The 26,241-nt window shown below is 59.8% G+C and overlaps 1 protein-coding gene across 1 annotated transcript in view; it reads left to right on the top strand.

The window, feature by feature from the left end:
• Positions 1-1,899: 1,899 nt before the first annotated feature.
• LOC117643982 (nephrin-like) overlaps positions 1,900-26,241 on the top strand; it is a 68,998-nt gene continuing 44,656 nt past the window's right edge. Inside the window, exons 1-5 of the mRNA XM_034383168.1 lie at positions 1,900-1,909; positions 2,384-2,516; positions 3,384-3,646; positions 13,817-13,930; positions 15,056-15,259. Of these exons, the coding sequence (XP_034239059.1) occupies positions 1,900-1,909; positions 2,384-2,516; positions 3,384-3,646; positions 13,817-13,930; positions 15,056-15,259 (724 nt within the window). The remainder of the gene's footprint in view (positions 1,910-2,383; positions 2,517-3,383; positions 3,647-13,816; positions 13,931-15,055; positions 15,260-26,241) is intronic.

The raw sequence follows: 26,241 nt of genomic DNA on the forward strand, positions 1-26,241 counted from the left end.
CTCGTTGCAATTATTCCCTGCAGGTGACGCGTCCTTTATACCGGCGTCCGGTTTCGCGAAAACCGTGTCCTTTTTTCCGCGCCACTGCAAAGGCAGCGGTAAGAGGCTCAGGCTGCTTGCACACACCGCCCCTCCCCCCAGGCCCCGGGCCAGACCCCGGGCAAGCCGGCCACAATAATCCGCATTAACTTATCTCCCTCCAGCCTGCAGCTCTAATAACCGCTTTCACGTTATGACTCATAAAGCGATCCCGTCGCCGTAAAGCACTCCGGCACCCCTTCTCCTACCTGCAGGCCCCGTCCGGCCAGCCCCGCGGCCCCGCGGCCCTGCGGCCCCGACACCATCAAATATTCATAAAAGTGTCGGACGGTCGGCCCCCGCTGGGCTGCACTCGGCGCTGTAGACGCTGAGGACCCGGCCGCCGGGACCGCGACGGGCCGCCGAGGTGTTGGCAAGGTCGGGAAGGTGCTGCAGGCTGAGCGCCGCTTCCGTCGCTCTGTCTCCCTCGCACTCGCACTGTGCGGATGCGAGAGAGACAGCGCTCCGCGCCGTGAACCCACCTTGCGATTATTGACTTGGACTTTGCCAGGGTCCGGATATGTCAGCCCGACCCGGCCGCTCCGCCGTGCCGCGCCCGGGTTACTGAGTTTGCCGCGCGCAAACACGACCTTGTTTCCCTCCCGCGGGAAAGCGGGGAAAGCTCTCAAGATTTTCCGCCGCCGCCGCGCCCGGCGCCGCTTCCGTCGTTAATCACGTGGCCACGCGGCGTGGCAGGCGGATTTTGACGGGCGACAGGCAGCAGGCCGGGCCGTGGTCGGTGAGGCGGGTGAGCGGGGGCGGTCAGCCAGCCGCGTCCCTGCCGGACAGCCGGCCACGCCCTGCAGACCGATTCCGAGAGTCGTTTTCGCCGCTCTGTCTCTCTCGCACTCGTAGGGCGTCCCGCATAGGTGCGGGAGGACAGAGCGACGAGAACGACTCTCGGAGTCGGGCAGCTGGCGGCCATGCCGCCGGAAAACCGTCACCTTTTCAGCTCATCAGACAGCTAAACGGCCACTTCGGAAATTACCGCTGTTATCTGACGCTGCCGTCAGTCCCGCTGCTGTTTATTTTTATCTTTATCCCCATCGTCTGACGACCCGACGCGCGGGTCAGGCGGGCCGGGGCACTGTAGGGGGTGGGGGGCACTGTCTCATTCTTTAAGTCCGGCCTGCTTAGACTAAGAGGGTCTTGTGCGCGTGGGCCTTGTTCTGACCGCTCTCCTGGGCCGCCAGCAAGGACCTCGGCAGGACCCGCAACTGTCCGTAAGGGAGCAATCGCACCGAGTACTGGGGCCGGCCCTAAACGCCCGATGTTTGTGTGGGGCTCGTTGCCGGGCAAGTCGGACTGTAAACAGCGCACACATACACTCACACGCCCTCCACCGCGGAGCCGCGGAGCGCGCGAGGGCCGTCGGCCCAGCACCGCCAGGCAGACTGATTCCGAGAGTCGTTCTCGTCGCTCTGTCTCTCTCGCACTCACGAGGCGCCCGCCCTGGTGCGAGAGAGACAGAGCGACGAGAACGACTCCCGGAATCGGTCTGCGGGGCTGGCCCGGGCTGGGCTGGACCCTCCAGCACAATCTTGGTATTGAGCGCGGTCCCTGGAGCGCCTGGGAGGTAGGCAGCCCGGCGGACAGGCCTGCCCTGGGGTTGCCGACTGCCGTTGTTGCAGGCGCTTCCCACACGGCCAGCAAGGCCCGGCCCGGCCTCCTCTTGGAGTGGAGGGACTCTCATTTCACAGTTTTCCTCGTTGCCTCTCCTCTTTTTTGCCTTCTCTCTCACTTTCCTCCTTTTTTCTTCTTCTTCTTCTCACGCTCTCCCTCTCTCTCTCTCTTCTTCATTACCCTGCTGCCCAATACACCATGTACTTGTGTAAAAAAAACAAGTCGACGAAAAAACGCCTACGTCGTGTTTCTGCCGGGCTTTGCTGCTTGGACCTTGCTAGAACAATTTTAATAATGAGATGACGTCCTGTTTACATTAGGCGCGTGCCAGCACGCGCGTGTGTGTGTGTGTGTGTGTGTGTGTGTGTGGTGTGTGTGTGCGTGTGTGTGCGTGTGTGTGCGTGTGCGTGCGCTGGAAAGTCGAGAGTTTGTTCCCAAGGCAGTGGAAAGGGCGCGCGCTGGCGGTGTCAAAGGCAGGCAGGCCGATGGGGTTGCCTCCTTGGGGGACGCTCCGGGGCCCGCGGGTCGTGGCTGGAGAGGGGGGAGGGGGGCTCCTTTGTGGCGTGCTGGCTCATTTAGTGGGCACTGGGACCGCGGCGACTGCGGCCCGGCAGACACAAAGGGACTGCGCGTGGTGAAGTGCGCAATTATTTACGGTTTTGTTGGTTGTTTTCTGTTGCAGTCGTGACCCTGCACTCGGAGGCCGTGGCGGGCGGCGTGGCCAAGCTGGCGTGCGACATCACGCCGCCCATCGTGGGTGACAAGGCGACCCTCGTCATCTGGTTCAAGGAGGGCACGCCCAAGCCCATCTACAGGTAAGCATCACGTCACTACAAACCTAACTGTCCACTAGGCTATACAGTTAAGTTTGTAGTGTGCAGCTCTTCACTTCAAAGAGTTTGTTAGGTTCCTTAATAAACTTTCAGAAACACCGATGCATTTTCACCCATTTTCACCCGGGTGCAAGAAGTAGCTCCGTTTTGACGAGCGGCAGGTGTTTAGGGCGAGGCACTACGCTGGGCGGGGTCATCGGTGTTCTGGGGATGAGACACCGAGACCTCCCCGCGGAACGGTCTCCGCCCTGCGCGCCCCAGGGCAGCGGGCTAGGGCAGGGCGGCAGGGCGGGCGTAGATGCTAGTAAGTTGGTGTGAATTAAGAAGGGAACGAAGAGCATCTCGAAAACTTGGCCCATTTCACGCAGGCCAGCGCGGGCTGCTCCCGAACGCGTCGCTCCGTCTCTCTCGCACTCGAGCGGCGTGCCGTGTCGGCGCGAGAGAGACAGAGCCGCGAGGCGCCGTTTGGAACCAGCCCGCAGCGTGCAGCGCCACTGGCGGGCCGCAAACGGAGATGACCCGGGCCAGCCGCGCGTAGCAAGGCGTAGCGGGCGGGCCTCAAAAGCGAATTAAACAGTGCAGAAAACGGAGGTTTGAACCTAGCGACCCGGCTCAACCGCCACACTACAAATCCATTAGATAATTTTCTTGCCACTCCAAGCTCCGATTCGAATTGGCCGCGTTGCCCTCTCAGATTGCCCAAATTTGGGGTCCCTGGCCGCCAGAGTGCAAACTTTTGGCATTCTTGGAGAGAAATCCAGAGTCAGAAGGCCAAATTTTCAGTGGGATGGTAAAGTAATAGACTTGCAGTGCAGGCGACGCCTCTCTCACCGCCTTGTCGTTTTGCAGCTACGACGCGCGGGGCGGCGCCCTGTCGCAGGCCAAGCACTGGGCCGACGACACGTTCGGCGGCAGGGCCTTCTTCAGGACGGCGGACAACCCGGCCCAGCTCACGGTGGAGAGCGCCCGCGACCTGGACGCCGGCATGTACCGCTGCCGCGTGGACTTCGGACGCTCGCCCACCAGGAACGCGCGCGTCAACCTCACCGTCATCCGTGAGTACACCGAGGAGTACGCGAAGGAGTACAGCAAGAACTACACCGTCAGTGGCAGTTACCTGTTGCAACCCCTTGGACGCCACGACGTGCGGGTTGCAGCCCCCACCCCCAGCTGGCACCTACCATTACCCCACCCCCGACGTCGGCGACCCTAGCCATGTCACGGCACGCGCCTGCAAAGTCAGCCTTTGTTCGCTCGGAGCGCACAATTTGGGGCTCGCGGTCATATCAGTGGAGTGGACCTCTCGAGACGTGCCGCCTTGGTGCCGCCCGCGTATAGGGTATAGGTGCGAGAGAGACAGAGCGACGAAAACGACTCTCGGAATCAGTGTGCTGGACAACAATTACGCGGTGGCGTCCCCGTTGATCATTTTTATGGTGGCGTACTTGTCCGCGTCGCCATGGCAACGGCTGCGGGAATGCGACGCTGCGCGCGCCTCGCACTTCGCGTCGCGTTACCGTGTCCGGGTCACTCTTCGTTACGGCGTGGAAATGCGCTCGCCGTGACGCGATGGGAGTTGACACGCCAGCGGGCCGACACCAGTTTGAATGTACAGCGCCCGCCGAACCAGCGCCAGCCAGCCGAACCAGATGTACGCGACGGCGTGGCGCAGCGGGGCGGGGCGGGGCGGGGCGGGGCGGGGTGGGGTGGCGGCAGGGCCCTGGTGTAGAGTTTCAAACAGCATAAACAGCCCCTGGCTTGTTTTGCAGTACACACTCCCTTGCTCCCCCAGCCAGCGTGGCTTGAGGACTGTGGCGCGGGGCGTGGCGTGGCGTGGCGTGGTGGGGCGTGGCGGGGCGTGGCGGGGCGTGGCAGTGCGCGCAGCGCGCGCATACCGCCAACTAAGTTTGCCACATTTCTTGGAATTAGGATGCTTTCGGATGGCGTGCGCGAAACGGACCGAGTCTGCCGCCTTCGCCGCCAACTGCACGAAACACAAGCCTTTTGCGTCTTCTCGCCTTTGCCTTCTCCTCTGCGGGATTGAAGAAGGGACATTAACGAATACAGACCCCCTTCCTCCAGGACCCCTTTCCTGCCCAGTCACCGCAAATTACCGGTCAACCGCACCACCCGCCACTCGTGAGCTATTTTGCGACCGGCGGCTGAAAGAGCTTTTGACTCAGTCAATCTGGGAGTGGGCCGCCTGCGCCTGCACTGGCAGTCGGGCAGTCGGGCCACACTCGGCTCCATTCCGGTCCGGTGCGGTCTCCCTGCAGACTGGCTCCGAGAGTCGCTTTCGTCGCTGTCTCTCTCGCACTCATACGGGACGCCCCATGAGTGCGAGAGAGACAGAGCGACGAAAGCGACCCTCGGCTTGTCTGGTCTCCCTCTCCCCGGTGTCGGCCCGGAAGCTTTCAGTGGAGAGGACCCACTCGAAAGGACGGCGGGGACCTTCGGACCTTCGGACCTTCGGACCTTCGGACTCGCCTTCGCCCTCCACGCGGCCCTCCCGAGGGCGTGAGCCGAGCGTGAGCCACATCCCGAGCGGACAAGCCAGCGTCGCAGCAGACTGATTCCGAGAGTCGTTTTCGTCGCTCTGTGTCTCGCACCTACATGGAACACCCCTCTAGTGCGAGAGAGACAGAGCGACGAAAACGACTCGGAGTCAGTCTGCGGCCTGGACACACCGCTGCGCTGCATCTTCCTTTAAATAGCTGGGCACCTTCAGGGGAAATTAGTTTTGAAGTTTGCGTTGCTTTCTTTAGATTTTTCTGTATTTCCAGATATTTTTGTTTGTTTTTAAAGTCCAAGCTTTTCAACGTCCTCGCGCCGCTTGGCTCTCCCCTTCCAGCGGCCCGAAGTAATGACAGCACTGGGGGGAAAGAGCGGAGACAGCCGAGGACTCTTGTGTCCGGAAGTCGATTTCTGATTTGTGTATTACACCCCCCCCCCTCCCGCCTCGAGTCGAGGACGAAAGAACATAGCGTGTCGGTAAAGGCGGTGGCGGCGGCCCACAGTGTGCTGCCTGCAGCGACACCACTAAGAACGCTGAGTGCTCGTGTCACGAGGAGGCGGGGAGGGGGGAGGGGGGACAACCCCGTGTCGAGAGCGGGGCACAGCTGTTTGTCAGGCAGGACTCGTCGCCATCCGGGTCGCGGCAATCTGCTATTGATTGAGTCCCCAATCGAAGCATGATGGTGAGTTCCCCGACCCTCTAATTAAGATTCGGAAACAGACTCACCCACACACACACGCGCACACACAACACGCACGCACACACGCACGTGTAGTGCGGGTAGTAGTGCCCTGTATGGGTGATCACGTACGTGCTAATGAGGCGCTGGCGGTTGCCACAGTCCCTACAGTGGCGTTGCCGCGTGGCGGTGGTGTAGCTGCTGCGGTAATAATAAAGCCGGTAAAACTGACTTCATAAAGTCGCGGCTCATCCGCGCGGCCGTTCGCACCGCCGTGACCTCCGCGGGCACGTGCGCTTTCAGTGTCGTGTCGTCACTCTGTCTCTCTCGCACTTGCGGTACGGTGCGAGAGAGACAGAGAGGTGACGGCGGCATGATGCGGTGGTGATTTACCCCGCTGCCGTGTAAAATGCCTCAAGGATTACCCTCCCCCCTTTCCCCGATTGCCACAGTGATGAGCCACCGTTCATGTATAAGTCAATAATGTTGGCCTTTAATTCAGGTGAGTGGCGCTCGCGGCGCTCATGCATATTCAGGGTGTGGCGCGGCGTGGCGGCGTTGAAACCGGATTACAGCCTGATCACACACTAAACCAGGACCGCGCATCGACGGGCCGCGTAAAGAGCGGAGAAGAAGCGGACAAGAATTTGCATTCGGAAAAAGGGGTGGAGGGGGTGGTGGCATGCTTTCTGCGCGGCGCACAGTGGGCCAGAAGACCGGTGGAGGCGGTCAAAACCCCGGACGGCTTGAGCTCCACAGTCGCTAAATGTGACTCGAATCGATCGTGTGACCCCGCCCATAGATTCCTTGTTCGGAGAGCAGTCCATTGGTGGGGTCACACATTCCCCTCGAGTCCCATTTAGCGACTCTGGAGCTCAAAACGCGTCCGGAATTTTGACCGTCTCCACCGGTCTTCTGGCCCACTGTGCGACGGCGGCCCAACGCCGACAAAAAAAATATGGAAAAATGTAAACAAAAACGCGGTGACGGCGTCAAGGCCGCGTTAGTTATGTAACAAACGCCCTGCTTACGCCACGGCCGCCGCGGCCGCCGCCCCGGGTTGCGTCACGTCATTAGACGCTGCGGAAGCTCAGCCCTCGGGCGTCTTTGTCTGCTTCTAGTGTACCGGCTGCGCCGGGCCACGCCACATCCTGGCGAAGGCGGTGCGGTGGGCACGCATAGCAGACTGCTGCTGAGCGTTGTTTTCGTCGCTCGGTCTCTCTCGCGCCCAGACGGGACGCCAATGAGTGCGAGAGAGACAGAGCGACGGAAACGACTCTCGGAGTCAGTCTGCAGGGAGGAGGCTGCAGCCGCCTGGTTTCGAGGAATCGCCTGCCGCGAGATAGAGCGCCCCCTGCGTGCGACAGAGCCAGAGCGACGAAGCGATGCCTGCGGAGTCAGTGTCTACAGCACCGGTTGGCGGTCCACTTGCCTTTCGGCGCGCCGCATGGGTGCTGCAGGGTGCTCGGTGGCCAAGACCAATTAGCGTGTAGGTCCAGGGCGGCTCGAGGCCCGAGGAGCCGCCGCCGGCGAGAGTCGTACCTGCGACGCCGCGTAGAGGCCAAGCCAGCCGAGTCCAAAGACCTCGCCGCCCAGCCACCCACCCCGCCGCCACCCCGTCCCCCGCCCCGTCCCCAGGGCGCCCTCCCGTCGAACCTGTCCTTGTCGGGCACGGCGAAGGCAGAGCCGAGGCAGAGCGGCCCCGGCCGGGGCCACGTCGTTCGCAGTGTAGGAGCGAGAGCGAGACACAGGAGGAGCAGGACGGGGAGGGGAGCCCATCCTAACTTGCAATAATATATCAGCTGGAGTTCGGAAAGAAGGCGGCCCGAAGTTGGAGCGTCATAGAAGGTGGACCCGTAGGGCAGGTATGGGATGGTAATGTGGCTGGACTTTGCTATTGGCCGCGGGCTTTGTTTCAGAGAACGACCTCCACGGTGGCCTCGCGCAACGCGGAGAAGGCGAAGCACGGTCGATGATTTGGTGCCATGGAAGAGATTGTTGCTCTCCGGGACGGATCGTTCGCCATAACACAGGAATCGTGCTGTTTCGATGAACCACATCTTTATGCACTCTTAAAGTTGTATGTATCATAGAGGTGCAGCTGACTTTATAACGTATGAGAATTCACTGTACCTCACAGATAATTTGACGAATTTCGTCTCTTTTGTGAAGAAAATCTTCACCATGATGTGCAGCCTTTCACCGTTTATCTAGGAGTGTGGAGCGAATTGAAACCACAGAGTGTTTATCAGGACAGCAAATTAAAGTCTGTTAAAATAATAGTTGGATTTGCTAACTGTTTTTAGCGCTGCCCCAAAATGGTCGAGAACTCAAATAACGAAAATGTCCCGTTGTTAGCTGTGGCTTGGTGGAAACTCAGCATGGAGGAACTCACATAACTGTTCGGGGTGGAAATTTCGGAAACAGTTTTGGTGAGCAGGCGGGGGGGGGGGGGGGGGGGGGCAGCACAGTGCGGTTTCGCGCACACTTCGAGATGCAGGCTCACATTTTGGCTGCAAGCTTTGCCACCCTGTCTGCGACGGTCTGCGACGGTCTGGGACGGCCTGGGACGGTCTGCGACACGAGCTCAATCCCACAAGTTGTGCCCCAGTTCCCGGAGGAACGCGGCGGAGGCGGAACGTCTGTGTGAATGGAAAGGAACCGGAGGAACGGGCGCCTCACGCTTCGGCTCGCTTCGACTCGCTATCGGCAGCCGACGGATGGCTAGCACACTGCAGCCTCATTCCGAAAAGTGCATTCTGTCTCTCTCGCACTCACGGGGCGCTCCGCCGGGGTGCGAGAGAGACAGAGGCGCGCTGTTCTGAATCTGCCTGCTGGAGAGCCACGCTGGAGGTGAAGGCAGTGGAGTGGGGCCATTCCGGCAGCGCAGATGCAGCGGGATTGTTTTCAAGCAGACGCTCATTCGTCAGACGGTGAGAGAGAGAGAGAGAGAGAGAGTGAGAGAGAGAGAGAGAGAGAGAGAGAGAGAGAGAGAGGAGAGAGAGAGAGAGAGAGAGAGAGAGAGAGAGACGGGCGGGCGGGCGCAGCAAAGGCACTGCAAGGCACTGCCTCTGCGACACGCGAGACGGGCTACAACAATCGAATCCGGCGGCTGCATTTCGTGCGTTTTATTCTCCGTTTTCTCCATCTCTCTCTCTCTCTTTTCGAGATATTGTGTCTGATTGATGTATTTGATTTGTACATAGCTTACATGTGCTCAAATATAACACTAGTTATGGACAATGAAAGTACATAAACATTAAGTACATACTCACAAATTCTTTCTCTTTCAACACTTGCTCGTTTTCACCGAATTTGGCCCAGAACGGGGCCTGCCATGCACGTCCCATGTCCGCGCATGTGCTCACGGTAATAAAAATGAGCCATAAATTTAAGGCTGAGGCCCTTTGGGCCCTTCGGGCCTTCCGTCGTCGTCGCTAAGCGAGGATGGATAAAGTTGAAACGCGTCCAAATCGCTGCGGGCGTGGCGCCGCGTGGCCCAAACAACGAGCCGGCCCAGAAGAACAGTCTTCCTCGCACGGGACGCCGCGCGTGAGTGCGAGGGAGACGGTAGGCCTGCAGGTGGCTGTCTATACAGTGTGGAATAATTGGGCGGGGCGGGGCGCGAGAAGGCGAATTATGGTGCCGGTTGGCCGTGTGACAGCCAGCCCTCCGGCCCACGGTCTCGGCCCACGGTCTCGGCCCACGGTCTCGGCCCACGGTCTCGGCCCACGGTCTCGGCCCACGGTCTCGGCCCACGGTCTCGGCCCACGGTCTCGGCCCACGGTCTCGGCCCACGGTCTCGGCCCACGGCCCGCGGGGCGGCGAGGCGGAGCGGCGAGGCGCTGCGAAGTCGAGATACGGAATCTAAAGGGATGAGAGGGCGCGGTGGCGGTGCCGGGGTGCCCCGCCTTTTTTTCAACCTTCACTTTTTTTTTTTCGCTTCCTATGCTGTGATTCTTTTTAGAGCTGTTGGTTCCGTCCGGAACGAAAGACAGAGAGAGTGGAATAGCCTTCTCTGGCGAAATTTCTCCAGTGTGTTTTTTTTTCCTTCCCCCCTTCAGCGGGATTGCCCCTTCCGAAACACCCACACTTTGGGTGGCATGGGCGGGAAAATGAAAATGGCCGAGTCTTGTTTTTGTTGTTATTATTTTTTCCCATATTGATGACGCTTTTTTTGGGGGCCGGTCCCACTGCGCCGATTTCACGGGCGCAACTTTTGGTCATAAAGCACGGGCTGGAGGCAGCGGCTTATAAAGGAACTTTCCCTTTACCGATCAGCGATATAAATAAGTATAAAAGGCGCCTTAATCCGCGCGGGCTGTGCCTGGGCTGTGCCTGGGCTGTGCCTCGGCTGTGCCGCGCGCTCGGCCAGAAGTCGGGGCGGCCAGACCGCAGCGCCGCAGAGTCGATAAGTCGCCAATTTTATGCGGCAGTGTCTTGCGGTGTAGCAGTGCTGCATGCGCGTCCCGGGGACGGTGTTTGCTGCCGGCCATGACAATGCTGACCCAGAAAGGCTGACCCCGGCCAACAAGACTCCACTCCGCCGGCCCGCCGGCCCGCCCTCTGGCGGCGCTCGCGAGAACCTCGCGTCGCAACGAAACGGATTACTGCGGATCTATGAGGGAGGAACGGGCGCCACCCCGATCCAGCCTGCTGCTCCAGCCTGCTGCTCCAGCCTTCTCCAGCCGCCGACGATTGAGTGTGTGCTTTCCAGTCCCCTTTTATTTATCCTCCTGGTTTAACCTCCCTTCTGCCTCTTCGGGGTTCCCGTCTTTATTTTATCGTTGATGCCTTTTTTTGCCTTTTTTATTCGTTATCCATCTGCTTGATCAGTCCCGCCGCCGGCCCGGCGTGGCCCGGCGTGGCCCGGCGTGGCCGGCGTGGCCCGGCGTGGCCCGGCGTGGCCCGGGCGGCCGGCGTGGCCCGGCGTGGCCGGCTGGCCGGCGTGGCCGGCGTGGCCGGCGTGGCCGGCGTGCCCGGCGTGGCCGAGGTGGCCCGGCGTGGCCCGGGTGGCCGGCGTGGCCCGGCGCGGCCCGGCGCGGCCTGGCGGCATGAGGTTAGGATGCCAGAAGGATCTCGCTTTAGTAAATAAAAGAGCGGCGCGGCTCCGCCACCTTGTTTTCACAATTCCATTAAGGGCCGCATTTGTCACTGCGATGACATCGCCCCAAAGTTTCCCTCTTTGTTTTGAATTCTGGGGTGGCAAGGTGGGTGAGGTTGGCAACCCTCCTCGGCCCAGGCCTGGCCCAGGCCTGGCACTACCTAAGTCGCTTTCCGTGTCCGCCTCGCGGTGCCTCGCGGTGCCTCGCGGTCCCGCCATCCGCGATGTCGCTTTATTCCCAGGTGCTGGTAATTTCAAATATTCACTCAGCAGCCCATGTTTAATGCAGGCCGGTCCTCGCAGAGTGTCTCGCTTGACCCCCTTGACAGCGCCTGAGCAGACTGCCGTCGCAGACTTCTCAGCGGGAGAGAGAATCCGGTCGGAGACGTCGTGAAGTGAGGTTAGGGTTGGACACGGCTCAATCATCTCGGAGGAGAGCATGCCACAAATCGCATTTTTATTTGACGTTTTCTTTGGAAATTTGCTGGTTTTGCCCACTGTCTGACTCCACCTCCATCGTTTAAAAAGCACGGTGTCAATGAAAATCATCACGCTTGAAACCTTACGAAGAATTTAGAGCATAAGAACGAACAAGTTTGTTTTACGAAGAATTTAGTTTCATAAATTACAAGGTATTTTCTTTGTAAGCATGTGTATGCTCAAAATACTTTGTTATGACAAGCTACGTGTGTTTGTAAGGGCTAAAATCGTTTTGAGAAAGATGATGGAAGATGGCTGGAGAAGTCTGCAGTGGCTCAGACATGCCGCCTGGCTAACCGCACGCTTCCCAGGTGACTGAGCGACTCCGGCATTCCATGCCTCCCGCCTCCCTTGACCCACTTCCCCGGCTCCACACGCACGCTTTCCTCGTAGCGGAAAAAAGGGTGACAAGGAGCCATGCCAGCCGCGCCAAAGGGCCTGGGGCGAAAGACCTGGCTCTGAAAGGTGTGTGCGAAGTGCATGAAGTTGGCCGGGTGGGGTCCGGGCCCAATTGATGGCAAAACTTAAATTCATGGATTCGGGAATTCCCTGTGGCGTTGTTTGGGCAGTTGCCAGAATATGAAATACAACCCACTTGCCCGTTCGCCCGGTCCTAGGCGGGCCTGAGGGCGGGCCGGGCCGGCCAACGAACGGGGGGGGGGGGGGGGGGGGCGACAGCGCAGAATCTGTTAAAACGTTCAACGGCAGCGAGAACGCCGCAAAGCGGGCCAACAAAAGCAAAGAGTTTCCCTTCGTTGTGATCAAAGTTTTGACGCAGCTCACCCGCCAGCCTGACCTGTTGGCAGAAAATTGGGTTGTCGTCATCAGACGCCGTCGGGGCACAGAATTAAAACAAATTCGGTGGCGAGAAGGCCGGGAAGGGGGGGGGGCTGTTATTTCACCTCTTCCGTGCCAGGTTGCCAGATTGGAAAAGCGTCCAACATTAATATGTGGTGAGGATTTTCTCCATAATACCAACAAAATTCGTCAAAATATCTATAAGGTACAGTGAATTCTCAATGGTATGTTACGAGGTCAGCTGCACCACCATAATATGGAACATTTTCACCGCTGCTGCGCCACTGACTCGTATCGCTGAACGGAGCATTATCGGCGGCCAATGTGCACAGCAATGCGAATCGCCGTGTCAACAGTCAGTGGGACGCAAACAAATCCGTCCGACAACAGAGCCGTCCGACAGCGGCCCGAATTAACGGCGGATCCACCCTTCGGATCCACCACTCCAAACTTTTGGGCGGGAACCAAGTTCACAATTCGCGTTTCTCAAATGGGTGCGGCAGCCGGGCCGTGACGAGCCGCGCGTGTGTCGCCGGCCGTTGTTGTGTTGTGTTTTCAATTTGGCCCCGTGACAAGTTCGGCAGGGTCCTGCTTTCAATCTTGGGAGCTGTCGCCAGCGAGGTGGGCCAGTCTTGTCGTCGCTGCTGCCGACACACGGGTCTCGCACCTTTCGAGGGAATTTCGCGCTCCAGTCTGTAGCCACCTGTGAGGCCTGGAACCTGTATAACAGCAGAGAAGGAGCACCAAAACACCTTAGCGGGTGCTTTGTTTATACCCCTTCTCCTCTCCGTCCCTCCCCGCTGCGGCCTTGTTTTTTGCGTTGCCCAACAATGTGAGCGGGGTCCTATGCTAATAACGTGCGATAGCCTCATCGCAGGCAAAGAAAGTGTGCTGCATGAGAAAAAAAATTCGATCTCCTGAAAAAAAAAAGATTGCCAACAAAGCCTCACTTGCTTATCAGCTCCGCGTCTCTAGCTGTTCGAAAAATGACCTTTGGAGCGATCTCGTGCCTCTTGGTCTGGTAATATGAAGATCAACAGGTTATGTCCTGGCTATGCTGCCGTTAGCTGACCGTTACAGCCAACTAACTTCCTGTGTTCGGCATGAGAATATTGCCCCTCTTTCTTTCCCGTTTTCTTTCAAAAAATCACCCTTCGCCCGGCATTTAGCATCTTTAAATGAACATTCCCTTTCCTTGCCTTTTTTCCCTTTTTTCAGTGCGGAGCACTCAAGGGTCTTTTGGTGCGGCCCTCGCTGGTGTCTTTGGCCTTGGCCCTTTTGAATTATCAAAGATCCGCATGCTCCGTGGCTAATCATTTTAATAAGCACTCCTCGGTGTGAGGCGCCGAGCCGTGGTGGAGTTGGAGAATAGAGGAGCACAGTGGGCCAGAAGACCGGTGGAGGCGGCAAAAATTCGAGACGCGTTTTGACGCGTTTTGAGCTCCAGAGTCACTAAATGGGTCTCGAACCAAACCTGTGACCCCACCGATGGATTGCTCTCCGAACGAGGAATCCATTGGTGGGGTCACACTTTTTCGAGTCCTGTTTAGCGACTCTAGAGCTCAAAACGCGTCCAGAATATTTGCCGCCTCCGCCGGTCTTCTGGGCCGCTGAGCGCTGGCCGCCACCCCTATCCAGCGCAAAAGCAAGCCAGCAACAGCAAAACGAAAGAGTCTAACGGGTGTTTTTGTTGTCTGTGTTCACAGTGCCCCCTGAGCAGCTCCTCATCATGGACAACCGAGGGGAGCACATCCGGCACCACATCCTGGGCCCCTACAACGAGGGCGACACCGTGGAGATCACCTGCGAGGCGTCCGGAGGTAAGCGATGACGGGGGTCCTTTTGTGTCCGGCCATTTGGCGTAGTAGGGGAAATGAGCGGCCTGCGGGCCAAAACCGCAAAGCAGGTTAGGCGGGGTGATAATTTTAAACTTTTCTAGTGCCGGCCCTTGTGTGTGTGTGTGTGTGTGTGTGTGCGTGTGTGTGCTTGTGTAAACTGCGGCGAGGGGCTTAGGGCCTAGGCTGCATAGGATGCGTTGAGGGCCCGGCCGGCGCCAGGCCAGGCCACACCACGCCAGGCCACCACGGCGCTGCAGCAGGTCCGCCAACTTTACAATTTACTGCATGCAGACCCGCACTGCGCTATTGCAGCTCCTTGTGTTATATGTGCGCTGGGCGAAATGCATGACACAGTTGCAACGTTAAGTGGAACACGTTGTTGCGCCGCGTTTTCCATCACGAGTTTACAGTGCACCGCCGCAATTCCGATACAAAATGCAAATTTTGCGGGTTTTTCTTTTTTTTCTTTTTCTTGAGCGTCGCTCGAGCGTCAAACACCCCTGACACGCCGTCGGCTCGGCAGGATTCCCTCGATTCAGGGGAGGACAGCGCCGATGACGTGAGAGAGAGAGAGAGAGAGAGAGAGAGAGAGAGAGAGAGAGAGAGAGAGAGAGAGAGAGAGAGAGAGAGAGAGAGAGGACCGCACAATATGCAACATGCATGACGTGCGGCCGGGCGCGCTGGGCGCGCTGGGCTCGACGCGGTGGGAGGCGGTGACACACAAATTGCCTACTTGCCGGGGGAACGAGCAGAAATCTTGCGGGCCGACTCACAAACACGCGCGGACGGAGCGTTCTTTGACTTTCCCGATGAACACTCGGGGGTGGGCGCAAGCGGGTGGGGGTGAGGGAGAGGGGGGGGGGGTATATGGCCGCTGAAAGCCGCCCCTTTGGTTTCTCCTCCTTCATCTCCTGCTTTATGTGGCCGGAGTTTTGGCGCGCTTGCAGCGTGCCACACAAAGAAGTCGCCGACTCATTTGGAAGCGGGGGGTTTCGGACCGGCCGGGCCGTGGAGAGGCGAAAACAAGCCCAAATTTCATCCTTTTTTTTTTTTCTTTTTTTGACTCTGCAGTGTTTCCCTACAGTGTCGTCTAATTTCCTCCCGCAGGCCGGCCGCAGCCGCGCGTCACGTGGTGGACGGACAACGTGATGCTGGACGACTCCTACGAGCGGCGCTCGGAGCGGCGCGTCCAGAACGTCCTGCGCCTGGAGCACCTGCAGCGCAAGCAGCTCAACCGGCAGTACACCTGCAAGGCCTCCAACAACATGCTGGCCGCGCCCGTCACGTCCTCCGTGCGCCTCGACATGAACCGTGAGTACAAAGGGGGCGCACCGCGGAGCGCACAGTGGGCCAGAAGGAAACGCCGGACGCGTTTTGAGCTCCAGAGTCGCTGAATAGGACTCAAAGCGAACGTGTGACCCCACCAATGGATTGCTCTCCGAATGAGGAATCCATTGGTGGGGTCACACGTTAGATTCGGGTGCTGTTTAGCGACCCTCGAGCTCAAAGCGCGTCTGGAGTTTCGGCCGCCTGCACTGGTCTTCTGGCCCACTGTGGCACGGGCAGGGGGCTGCGGCCAACTCCCGCAGCGGCCGGATCAGTTGAAATTAGATCAAACCGGCGGTGTCCGGCCGGGGCCCTTGTCAACAAGGGCCTCATTCAGGACTCCCTGATGGGCGGCCCGCCGTGTCTCGGCCGACGTTACCGTGCGAGTGGACCGGCACACTGATTTCGAGAGTCGGTTTCGTCGCGCTGTCTCTCTCGCACCTACAGGGGACGCCCCGTGAGTGGGAGAGAGACAGAGCGACGGAAACGACTCTCGGAATCAGCCTGCAGCCGGGACAGCAGTCAGCGTCTTGCGCGCCACCGCCCTCAAAGAACCCCTCGGCTTGCCGTTCGCGCCTGTCTGCTTAGTGTCCCGTCCGGCCGCGCAGTGACTGCGTGCGTCCTTCACTCGGAACGCACCCCCCCCCCCTTTCGAGCCCTTCGCCACGTCTTACCGCCCTCAGTCGGTTGGCGCGCGGGGGAAACCTCTCGGCTTGATTTGAGAAACAGTTTATTTATTGGCAAAGTTTGTGGGTGTGGAAGGGAGGGGGGCGGCAAGGTTGTTGTGCGGTTCGACGCGGTGTGAGGACGGGCGGTGGACAGGATGGGGGGAGGGGGAGGGGGGAGAGGAGAGATGGTGCCGACCGATCGTCCCTCTCGACAGATGATGGAACTAATGTTCCGCACTGCCGGTGGGGCTCCGAGGAAGAGAGAGAGAGAGAGAGAGAGAGAGAGAGAGAGAGAGAGAGAGAGAGAGAGAGAGAGAGAGAGAGAGAGAGAGAGGAGTGACGTGGGAGAGGAAAAAGGGGGAGGGGGCGGACGCCGCAGACCCTAGCGGAGGGATGGGCCCTCGGATCCCAGCCCCGAATTACGAGCAGGACGTGGAATCTGAAGGTCGCCGCGCCGTGCCGTGCCGTGCCGTGCCGTGCCGCGCTCTGCCGTGCCATGGAGCCCCGGCCACTCAGTCCAGTCCGGCCGGCACACCCTTTGCCCCGGCAAAAACACTGCCAAAAACGCTAGACTGACTCCGAGAGTCGTTTTCCTCGCTCTGTCTCTCTCGCTCCCACGGTGCGAGAGAGACAGCTACTGAATCAGTCTGCTGAGAACGTTTTGAAATTATGCGTGCGCTGCGCTGACCAGCCTCGCGTGTTTGGCGGGAACGAAATGGTGGGTCAGTCGAAGTGAACCAACACGGGCAAGGTGCCGACGCTCCAGCAAGGCGGGGCGGGGGTGATAGTGGCAAACGGAAACGGAGAGGGGGAGAGCCCTCGCTTCGTCCGCACTCATTTACGTCGAGGGAAATTTATCTGTCGTAATTCGCGCTCTTTTTCGAACTAATTTACGCCCGCGTCGGCCCCCGCGCTAGTGGCAGTTGTTTCCGCCTTGGCCGCGGGGTTCCGCGCGGCTTGGGATCGCAAAAGAAGGCGGCGCTCCAACGCGATGCGAGTTAGCTAAGCAAAGCCGTTCACGGTGCCCGGTCGCCCCACTGGGAAGGCTTCCAGGCTGCTGGAGGCTCTGATGAAGACCCTGAGCCGACCGATTCTGAGAGTATCTTCATCGCTCTGTCTCTCTCGCACCTATGCCGAACGCCCCATGAGTGCGAGAGAGTCAGAGCGATGGTAACGACTCTCGGTCTGCACTCGGCGACTGTCATTGCCATTAAACTTGTGTCAAAAAGGCGGCGATCGACGGGCGATAGAGGGCGCGCGGCTCGGCCTGCCTAGGGCCCCAAAGGCTGCCTAAGGCCAACGAGTCAAAAGAAACTTGGCTGAGTATTCCCTTTGTCATTTGCTCGACGTCTCGAACGCGACTCAATCTAAGTTGTACGACTTACGTGAGCGTCGAGCGTCGCGTCGCTGCGTTTAAAGTGATGGAACTCGGAGGAGATTACTGATAGAAGTAGAGCAGAAAAGACGGGGCCCGGCCATTGATGTGCCACCAAAGGGACGAAAGCGCCCGGCCGCCCTCCAGCCCCGCCAGCCCCGCCAGCCCTTGGCAAACTTTGCGGCTCAAAGGGAGGTGAAGATGGCAATCCACATGAATGGCCGACTCGGGTGGCACTGCGACCCGCAGCGCCGCCGCAGCCAAACTCCGGCGACACGTCGCCGACACGTCGCCGACACGCGCGCCGACAAGGGCGAAGACGGCCGCCGCTAAGTGGTGTCGAACTCGCGACCTCGGCCTCCGGAGGCCACGCCCCAACCCACTCGGCCACCGGGCGGCACTGTCGTTCCAACTCGAACGGCCGCGGCTGAGTGGAATCGAACCCGCGACGCTCGGCTCCGGCAGCATCGCCCCTACCGACTCGGCCACCGCCGCGCCGCCTTATCTGGAAGGTCGCGCGCGTCTCCGGCGCGATCATCCCTTTAATTAAAAAACCCCCCTCCTTTCACTTTCGTTTGGCGACGCCTTCGCCCGCCCGGCCTGCTTGCCCGTCCGCGGCGCCGCCTCGCAGTTAATGCGAGTCTAGTCACAGCGTACCGGCTGCGTGGCGTGCCGTGGCGTGGCGTGGGCGGGGCGGGGCGGGGCGGGGCGGGGCGTGGCGTGGCAGGGTGCATCTCCTCGTCCAGCGCGGCTTACGAGTAGGTCCGATCTCATTTGAGATTGCGCCGCCAGCGCGTAGCTAGCGCGGCCGGCCGACTGAGCCCGTGGCGCGCCGTGGCGGTGGCACTGTGCCCCACAGCGGCCTCACGCGGCGCCAGCGCGCGCCAGCGTTGCGGTAGATCGGGGAGGCCGTGCCTAGCCGGGCCCAGGGCAAATTCAAAACGACACTGGAGCCGGCAACCCGCCATTACCAGTGGAGGCAATCCTATACCGATACCCACAGCACCAGTTCGACTCTTCGACCCTTTAACGCTTTGACCCTTGAACCCTTCGACTCTTCGACCCTGCTTCGAACTTTCAACGATTCAACCTTTCACGCATGCGTTGGACGACCTGAATCGCCCCCTAGTCGCCAGCATTTCAAAAACGCGACCCGCGCGACCCTCTGGCCGCTCGCCCGACCCGTCATCCGACCCGTGTGACCAGACCCTCGGCGACCCTTCGGCCCGCTTGACTCCGAGGCAGCAGGTGTGGCCGCGATGATCCGTTGCCCCTCGACACCCTCGCCGGCCCCTCCCGCCCCGCGACAGGGTGTGTGGCTTGAATATGGAGGAGGGCACCAGTGCTCCGCTGTCCACGGCGCCCAGACACAAGCCCCGGCACGCCACGCGGCAGCGCAGAGCCGCGCGTGCCCCGAGTACCACTGTCCTGCCGGTCTCCGCGTTGTGGCGGGGCGTCGCGGGGCGTCGCGGGGCGTCGCGGGGCGTCGAGAAGTGGCAATGACCGCGGCTGGACTGGGCGGCGCGGCGGGTCCGCAGCAGCGGCCACTGTCTTCGCTAAGCCATTGATTCCCCGCCCCTTCTACTTCCCGACAACTTTCACTGAGTGTCGCAGCTGCCGCACTGCGCCTCCCCCCCCCCCCCCCCCCGCGCCGTCTCATCAAAGACGCAATTGGAGACCGGGCGTTTAGGACTTCATTTGGCAGTGGGGCGGCCGAGGCGGCGGTGGGTTTGAACCGCGCGTTCCGACCGAAGTTGGAGGGAATTCCTCCACCAGCCACATCCTGTCTGCCTCGTCACACGTCGGGGCAGTCACCTCCCCCCTCTCTGTCTGTCTCTCTCTCTCTCTCTCTCTCTCTCTCTCTCTCTCTCTCTCTCTCTCTCTCTCTCTCTCTCTCTCTCTCGCACAATACACAGACGTAAAAAAAATAATTGACGACCAGCAAAACGATTCATTCGGAAGGATTGTTTCGCCGTGATGTATGGCCGCGTGCGTGTAAAGCCTGTGTGTGCGTTTTTTTTTTCTTGTCTCTGTATATTTTTTTACTGCATTTCTTTTTCTTTTCCGTTTTGTGCACTCGTTGTCACGGGCCTGTCATTGGCAGGCCAACTCACGCGCGCGCGCGTGGAGAGAGCGCACTTAAAAAATAACAAAGGTCGCAATGAAAAAAGAAGAGTGACTTTATTGTCCTTGTCGCTCTGCTCTCTCAGGTGCAGGATGGTGCTAATCAACGCCCTGTTCTTAGCGAATGGAAGAACCTTAGCCAGTGCAGAGAGCAGGCCAAGCTAGGAGCAGGAGAGAGCAAGACGAGTAGAATCGGATCGACCCAGACTTTTATGCCGATGTTCCTTTCCCCCGGTCTGCGTCCTACTGCGAGGAATTAGGGAGGATGATCCTAGCTGGGTCGTGATCAGTAAGAGCGTTAGCAGCGCGCTTAATTTATTACACACGCAAATTAAAGCAAGTCTGCTAAGTTTTTAGCTTCCCTGCTCGTCTGCAAATGTGCTAAGCGATTGTTCTGAGCTAAGCTCTTTGAAGCGACATTAGCAGGTCAGCAAGTACGTGCCCGGCAGAGTAATAGCTGTTCAGAGAGAGAGAGAGAGAGTAGTGAGATGTAAGAGTGTCTCCGTGCCTTTCCCGGTCTGTCTACGCGAGCGAACAAGCGTTCCTACTTTTTAAAGCGAGACGGTGTAGTTGTTGTTTTCACGCAAATAAGCCACAGCTGCCTACGTCCCAGCAGCATCCCCATGCCGCTGTAAAGGTGCGCGTTGCGAGCTGCTGCTTTGAAGCCGCTCTGTTCCAGTGACGTGCGCCTGAGTTCTTTCGGACGGGATGCGAGAGGGGAAGGGGGGGGGGAGGGAGAACGGATCAGCAAGGGACATGAGGGTGGTGCTAGCATCCAAGACAAGCAGACCCGAAGCGAGTGGAGCTTGATGCCCAAAGTTTGATGAGAACTTTTAGGACGTGTGCGAGCAGGCGGGGCACCAGCGAGACACTCCACGCCACGCTCCGCGCCACGCTCCGCGCCACGCTCCGATGCTGCACCACCATAAAATGGAGAATCTTCACTGTAGAACATTTAGAGTGTAGTAGGAAGTAAGGCAGACACTGCATCATGTTGGCAATGGCAGTGTAGCCTGCTGGCGCGAGCGTGCCGAAGACTTCTCGATTCGACGTGTGTCTCTGTAACCAGACGCAGGTGTTTGGGACGTGCCGCACCCCACGGCCCGGCACGGCGCGGCTCGGGCTCCTCACGGAAACAAGCATGTCCCGCGAGTCTCTTGGCCAGCCTGGTGCTCTTTCGAGCGATTTCGGAGAGTGGTTGCTTCCTTGCCTTGTCTCTTTCACACCCTTTTGGGGGACCCACGAGTGTGACAGAGGCATAGCGACGAGGCAACCATGAGAATCAGCCTGCCTGCCCTGGTCCTGCTGGTCCTGGTCCTGCTGGTCCTAGCCCTACTGGTCCTGGCCGAGGCCGCGACCGCCTAACTGGCAGCAGGCCCGCGCTTGGCGCGACCCGACAGCTTGGCGAAAACAAAACTTGAGCCGGCAAGCCTTGGCGAGCCCGGCGAGCCTGGCCTATCAGGCGCCCCATGATTTACTGGTGTTTCGCGCAAGGTGCGCGCCTTCTTGCCTGTTGTGCCTAGTCGGGGGAGGGGGAGGGGGCTGCACCTGAAACAAGTCTAATCGCCAAGTTTTGCGTCTCCTAATTGTGCGGCCCGTTCATCAAGTCCCAAGTTGGCGCGGTCGGGCGGCACGGCACTCCGCACAGTGGGCCAGAAGACCGGTGGAGGTGGATGAAACTCTAGGCGCGCTTTGAGCTGCAGTCGTGTCCTCTAAAAGCGACTCTGCAGCTCAAAACGCGTCTAGAGTTTTGTCCGCCTCTACCTGTCTTCTGGCCCACTGTGCGCCCCCACTCTGTTCCGCGCTGCCGCGATGCCGCGGTGGAATATTGCAGCCCGGAACGATTCTTTCTTTCAATCTCACCCCACCCCGCGGCGCGGGCCGCGGCAGGCCGGAGGCAGCCGGGCCGAGCCGGGCCGGGCCGGGCCACCGGTATCGCGTGGTCCCATCCATGTTGTTGTTTTCATCCTTTTTTTTCCTTCCCGGAAACAATAACCCGTGGCACTATGATTCTGCACCGGAAGTGGCCGGGAACGGATGCGGCGCTCGGGAAGGTGTTGCTGGGGGTAGAGCACTACGGGGCAGGGCGTGGCACGCCGCACCGCACCACGCCACGCCACACCACGCCATGCCACGCCGCGCGGCTGGTGAGGCGTTTGCTGCTCAAGAGGGTCGGGTTAGCCTCCTCCAGGAGGGGCGGGGGGGCTGTTCAGGTATCTCATTATAGCATAGTTACCTGGCTCGGCGTCCGCTCTCGAGACGAATCGCCCGGCCGGGCCTCAACAACAACAAAAACAACGACCACGTGGACGGCGATACATCGTAAAATGGAAAGCAGCAGCAACAACAATGGCAGCAGCAGCAAGCCGGCGAAATTGCACAGCGTCCTGACGCGACCCCCGGCCGGTCAGTGTGTGTGTGTGTGTGTGTGTGTGTGTGTGTGTGTGTGTGTGTGTGTGTGTGTGTGGCGCGCGCGCCGCACGAGCCCCGGGTATAAATTATCCTGCAGCAGCCTTCGGAAACCTCCACGAACCTCCGGGAAGCTCGCAGGGCCCTGCAGGGAAGGGGTTGACCGCGGCGGCCGTCGACGGCAGACTCTGGATAAATAACCGATTTTCATTCCGCGCGTGCTCGTTTCGCGAGGTAGGCAAGCGGGCCGCGAACCCGGACGAGCGGCGACCAGCCAGCCGTGGCCTGGCGGGGGATTCTAATGTGTTGCCCGGATTCCGTTCTCGGAATAATGGCTCCTCCCACGACGTGGAGCTTGCTGCCTTGGTGTGGCGGGGCGGGGCGGGGCGGGGGCCGCATGGAAATTTCCAGATTTTACATTTAGTCTTCCTTCCCTCCCATCCAATCCCATTTGAGGGTTCGCCGCCGACTCGGCCGCCGAAGTGGCGCTGAGGTAATGCCCTCTTCTTAGGGACCGAACCAACGGGAACCAAACCAACCTGCCTCCTGGTGCCGGGGCTGCCGGCACTGGGGGGCGTCGGGGGCGTTGCCGGCGCTGCCACCAGGGACCTGGGCCGCGGAAACCAATATCTTTCAAGCCAGCCGCGCTCCGCCGCCCTCGGCCGGGCCCCGCCACGCCACGGCCTAGGTGCACGCACAGTAAATTTCCATCTGGCAGCGGGGCCTATCCTTGTCCGACCTCTTCGAACAGCCCCCTCCCCGCCCCCCTCTCCTCGAATCCGCCTCCTCAATCATCCGTGTCCGGTTTATTGACCGCCGGCCCATCCGTCCTTTATTTCCATTTCACCCCCACCCCCCGCCCCACCTGCGTTCAATCCACTCTGATTCGCCGGCCCAAGTGGGCATCGTTCCGCTGCAGTCGTTCGTTACCGTCGTTACATTCGTTACATTCGTTACAGGCATTACCGTCGTAACATTCGTTACATTCGTTACATCAATTGCAGGCGTTACCGTCGTTACATTCGTTACATTCGTTACATCGATTGCAGGCGTTACCGTCGTTAACGTCGTTACTGTCGTTACATTCGTTGTACATTCGTGACCGTCGTTGCATTCGTTGCCGTCGTTGTTTCAGTCGTTACAGTCGCTGGAGTCACAGTCGTTACCGTCGTTACAGCCGGCACGGTCGTTCCAGACGAGTCTTGGCAGTCGTTCCCCGGCGCAGCTCGCGAAGTAACGAGGCCCTTTGCCCTTCCTTTCCCGGCCATTGTTCGATTTAAGGGCTGCCTCGGCTCCACGTGACGTCCACCTGTGATTACGCGCCGGGATTAAGGATTAGTGGGGTCCTTAGTCCTTACAGCGTGTCTCTGCCGCCTCGGCTGCGCACGGCCCACGCCCGTGGCACGTAAGGAATGGTGGTTCGGGGTGGCGGGTTTGTCTAACCGAGCCAGTCCCGCGGGTGCAGGCCGGGCTGGCTACGCTGGGCTACGCCGGGCCACGCCGCGCGGGTAGCGGCCCCATTGGACTCCATCCAAGCCCCCATCCTCCTCGGCCTCACCCTACCCATTACGGTTTCCAGCTTCCCGGTACAATGTGTGCGGCGTGTTTTCCCCGTTTTTGCGCCCGGATTTTCCGCTGCGAGCGTGGTCGAGTCCGTCCCGGGCAGTGTCCGCAGAGCGTCGTCCGGGGTGATGGACTGTGTGCCGGGGCATGCCGGGGATCAGGGAGTTCCGGGCGGGTCCTCGGGTTTTGGCTTGTCGCATGCGCAGGGGAGTCCTTTGGATTGCCTCCAGGAGGCCAGGTGGGCCGGACCGGCCCCTGAGCCTCTTGGCCGCCGTGCTCGCCTTGCAGTCCTCCATCTTGGAGAGGGGGTCGTGGAGGCTGATAAGAGGGCCAAGGTCAAACACACTCGCACACCTCAAAAAAGGGGACAAAAGCAAAGAAAAAAAAAAAAGTTGATTTCGCCGAAAAATGTTTTTGGACACCATGTTAAAAAGTCGTTCCAAGAGATGCCAATCACGATGGGATAGCACAAAAATAATGTTTTTTGGACCCCAAACTGCCTAAGCCCATAAGAATTGGCCAAAAAAATTGATGGTAGTTGGTGGCTTGCATAACCCAGCCTTGGCCGGCCTTGCCGCATTGCATATTCCCAGTACCAGTGCCCCGCATAATTGACGCTGCTTTGGGCGCACTACACCCGTAAACACCACTCCATTCGGTTGCGTAAACGAAACACTACCGAACCTATTTTGGGCGCGGGGTGGGGAGAGGGGGTTCGGGTCCGGGGGGGTCTCCGGCAGCAGACATTTTGTAATTGCTTTCCTCCAGATGCTGCAAACGGATTCCCAAATATTTCTCCGCTCCTCTTTACCCCACGTCCTTGTCCCTGCCTCCATTTCCTGCGCCAACCCTTTTCGTCTGGTTGCCTGGACTATTTCCGAGACGTTAGCAAACCGTCCCCCTCCTTCCTCTCCTCCCCCACTCGCCACCACGAATGCCGAACTCTCCACAGCACCGCCCTTCCTGTCCCATATACGTCGCGGCGACGCGCAAAAAGAAGTCTGTTTTGTTGCGTCGGTGCGCCCTTTCGGCCCTTCGCTCTGCTCGAGCCCCGCTGGCCCCGCTAGCCCCACTCCCTCGGGCCGACGCAGAGCCCCACTGCGCCCTGCAGACTGATTCCGAGAGTCGTTTTCGTCGCGCTGTCTCTCTCGCACCCCAGTGGATGCGCTGCGAGAGCGAGAGAGACAGAGCGACGGCCGAAAAGGGCCCGAGGGAGACAAAAGGGTGCGACCGCCGCGCGGATCGCGGTAGCCTCGGCGGTGCGAGATAGGCTCCAGGTAAACAAGGGCTAGATAAAGGGGCGCTTTTAAGCGCGGCGGCGCGCCGTGCCGCAGCCCTAGGAGACCGCCCAGCCCAGCCCAGCCACTGGTTAATTTCATTTGTCCTTCCTCTCTGCGAGAAAGAAGGAGAAACAACAAACGACTCCACGCGCAGCAATTACTACTTGGCCTGGCCGCGTCGGCAGCTGATTCCGAACGAGGCGCCTGTCTCTCTCGCACCCGTGCGCAACGCGCCGTGAGTGCGAGAGAGACAGAGCGTGGCGGGTTGCACGCGTCAATCAAAATGCCGGTGGGCCGGGCCGCTCCCCGCTGCTCTGCAATCGCACGCACTGCAGGGGCGGGGAGGGGCTGCCAGAGGGGTGCGGGCGGCCCGCGGCGTCGCTCTGTCTCTCTCGCACTCGTGGGGCGTCCCGTGCGGGTGCGAGAGAGACAGAGCGACGAGGGGACCGTTTGGCTGCGGGTGGGCTTCGCCGAGGGCGGCACCGCGAGGGCTTCGGTCTATCCAGGGGGGCTGCTTCCGAACAGCGCTCGCGTCGCGCTGTCTCTCTCGCACTCGTGGGGCGTCCCGTACGGGGGCGAGAGAGACCGCGACGAAGCGCCGCTCGGAGGCAGCCCGCAGAGGGCCGACGCGCGCGGCTTGCAGTTTGAAATGAGGAGATTGGAACAGTTTGAAGCGCTTTGATTGCGGCGCGGTGTGTGGCACACTGTAGGGAGAGAGAGACAGACAGACGAACACGGCGCCATGCAGTTGGACCAGCTCCATGACGAGCTTTGCGCTCCCAATCGATGCCCTGACCTTCCCTCAGTGAGTCGGTTTCTTCTCTCTGTCTCTCTCGCACCTATAGGACGCCCCATCAGTGCGCGCGCGAGAGAGAGAGAGAGAGAGATAGACACAGCGACGTAAACGACTCTCGGAATCAGTCTACTGCTCTACGAGCTGCTCTGCCAGGCCAAATGTTTGTCCTGATTCGTCCGCCCTGCGCTGCAGCTCGAACAGCGCCCCTCTCTCTCTCTCTCTCTCTCTCTCTCTCTCTCTCTCTCTCTCTCTCTCTCTCTCTCTCTCTCACGCAACGCCCCGCGAGTGCGAGAGAGACAGAGCGATGAGAGGCCCCCGGGGCTCGTAATGAGAGCACGGCGTTGGCTGGCCGCACTGCACGCACACCAAGAAGCGAGAGGGAGAGAGAGAGAGAGAGAGAGAGAGAGAGAGAGAGAGAGAGAGAGAGAGAGAGAGAGAGAGAGAGAGCAACGAAAGCAAACGGACTCTGAAAATCAGCTGTCCGCAGAGCAAGTGGAGTAATGCAGTGTCGCAGGGAAAAGATGGCGATTTGCGTATGCGAGTATGCAGTGGCGCGGCCACGGCGGGGCCGGCGGGCACAGCGGGCACGGCGGGGGGCTGTGTACACTAGAAGCTGGCAGCTCGGTTTGCTGCTGCTGCCAATACGCGACATGGCGCGCCTGTTTGGCTGCGGGCGGTGGGAGGGGTGGGGGATGGCTGCCAGAGCCAAGCCGTCAATAATTTCATCGCTTGATGTCTGCTCGCGTCAGCAT

The sequence above is a fragment of the Thrips palmi genome, unplaced genomic scaffold, assembly GCF_012932325.1.
Source record: "Thrips palmi isolate BJ-2018 unplaced genomic scaffold, TpBJ-2018v1 HiC_scaffold_17, whole genome shotgun sequence".
Classification (NCBI taxonomy): Eukaryota; Metazoa; Arthropoda; class Insecta; order Thysanoptera; family Thripidae; genus Thrips; species Thrips palmi.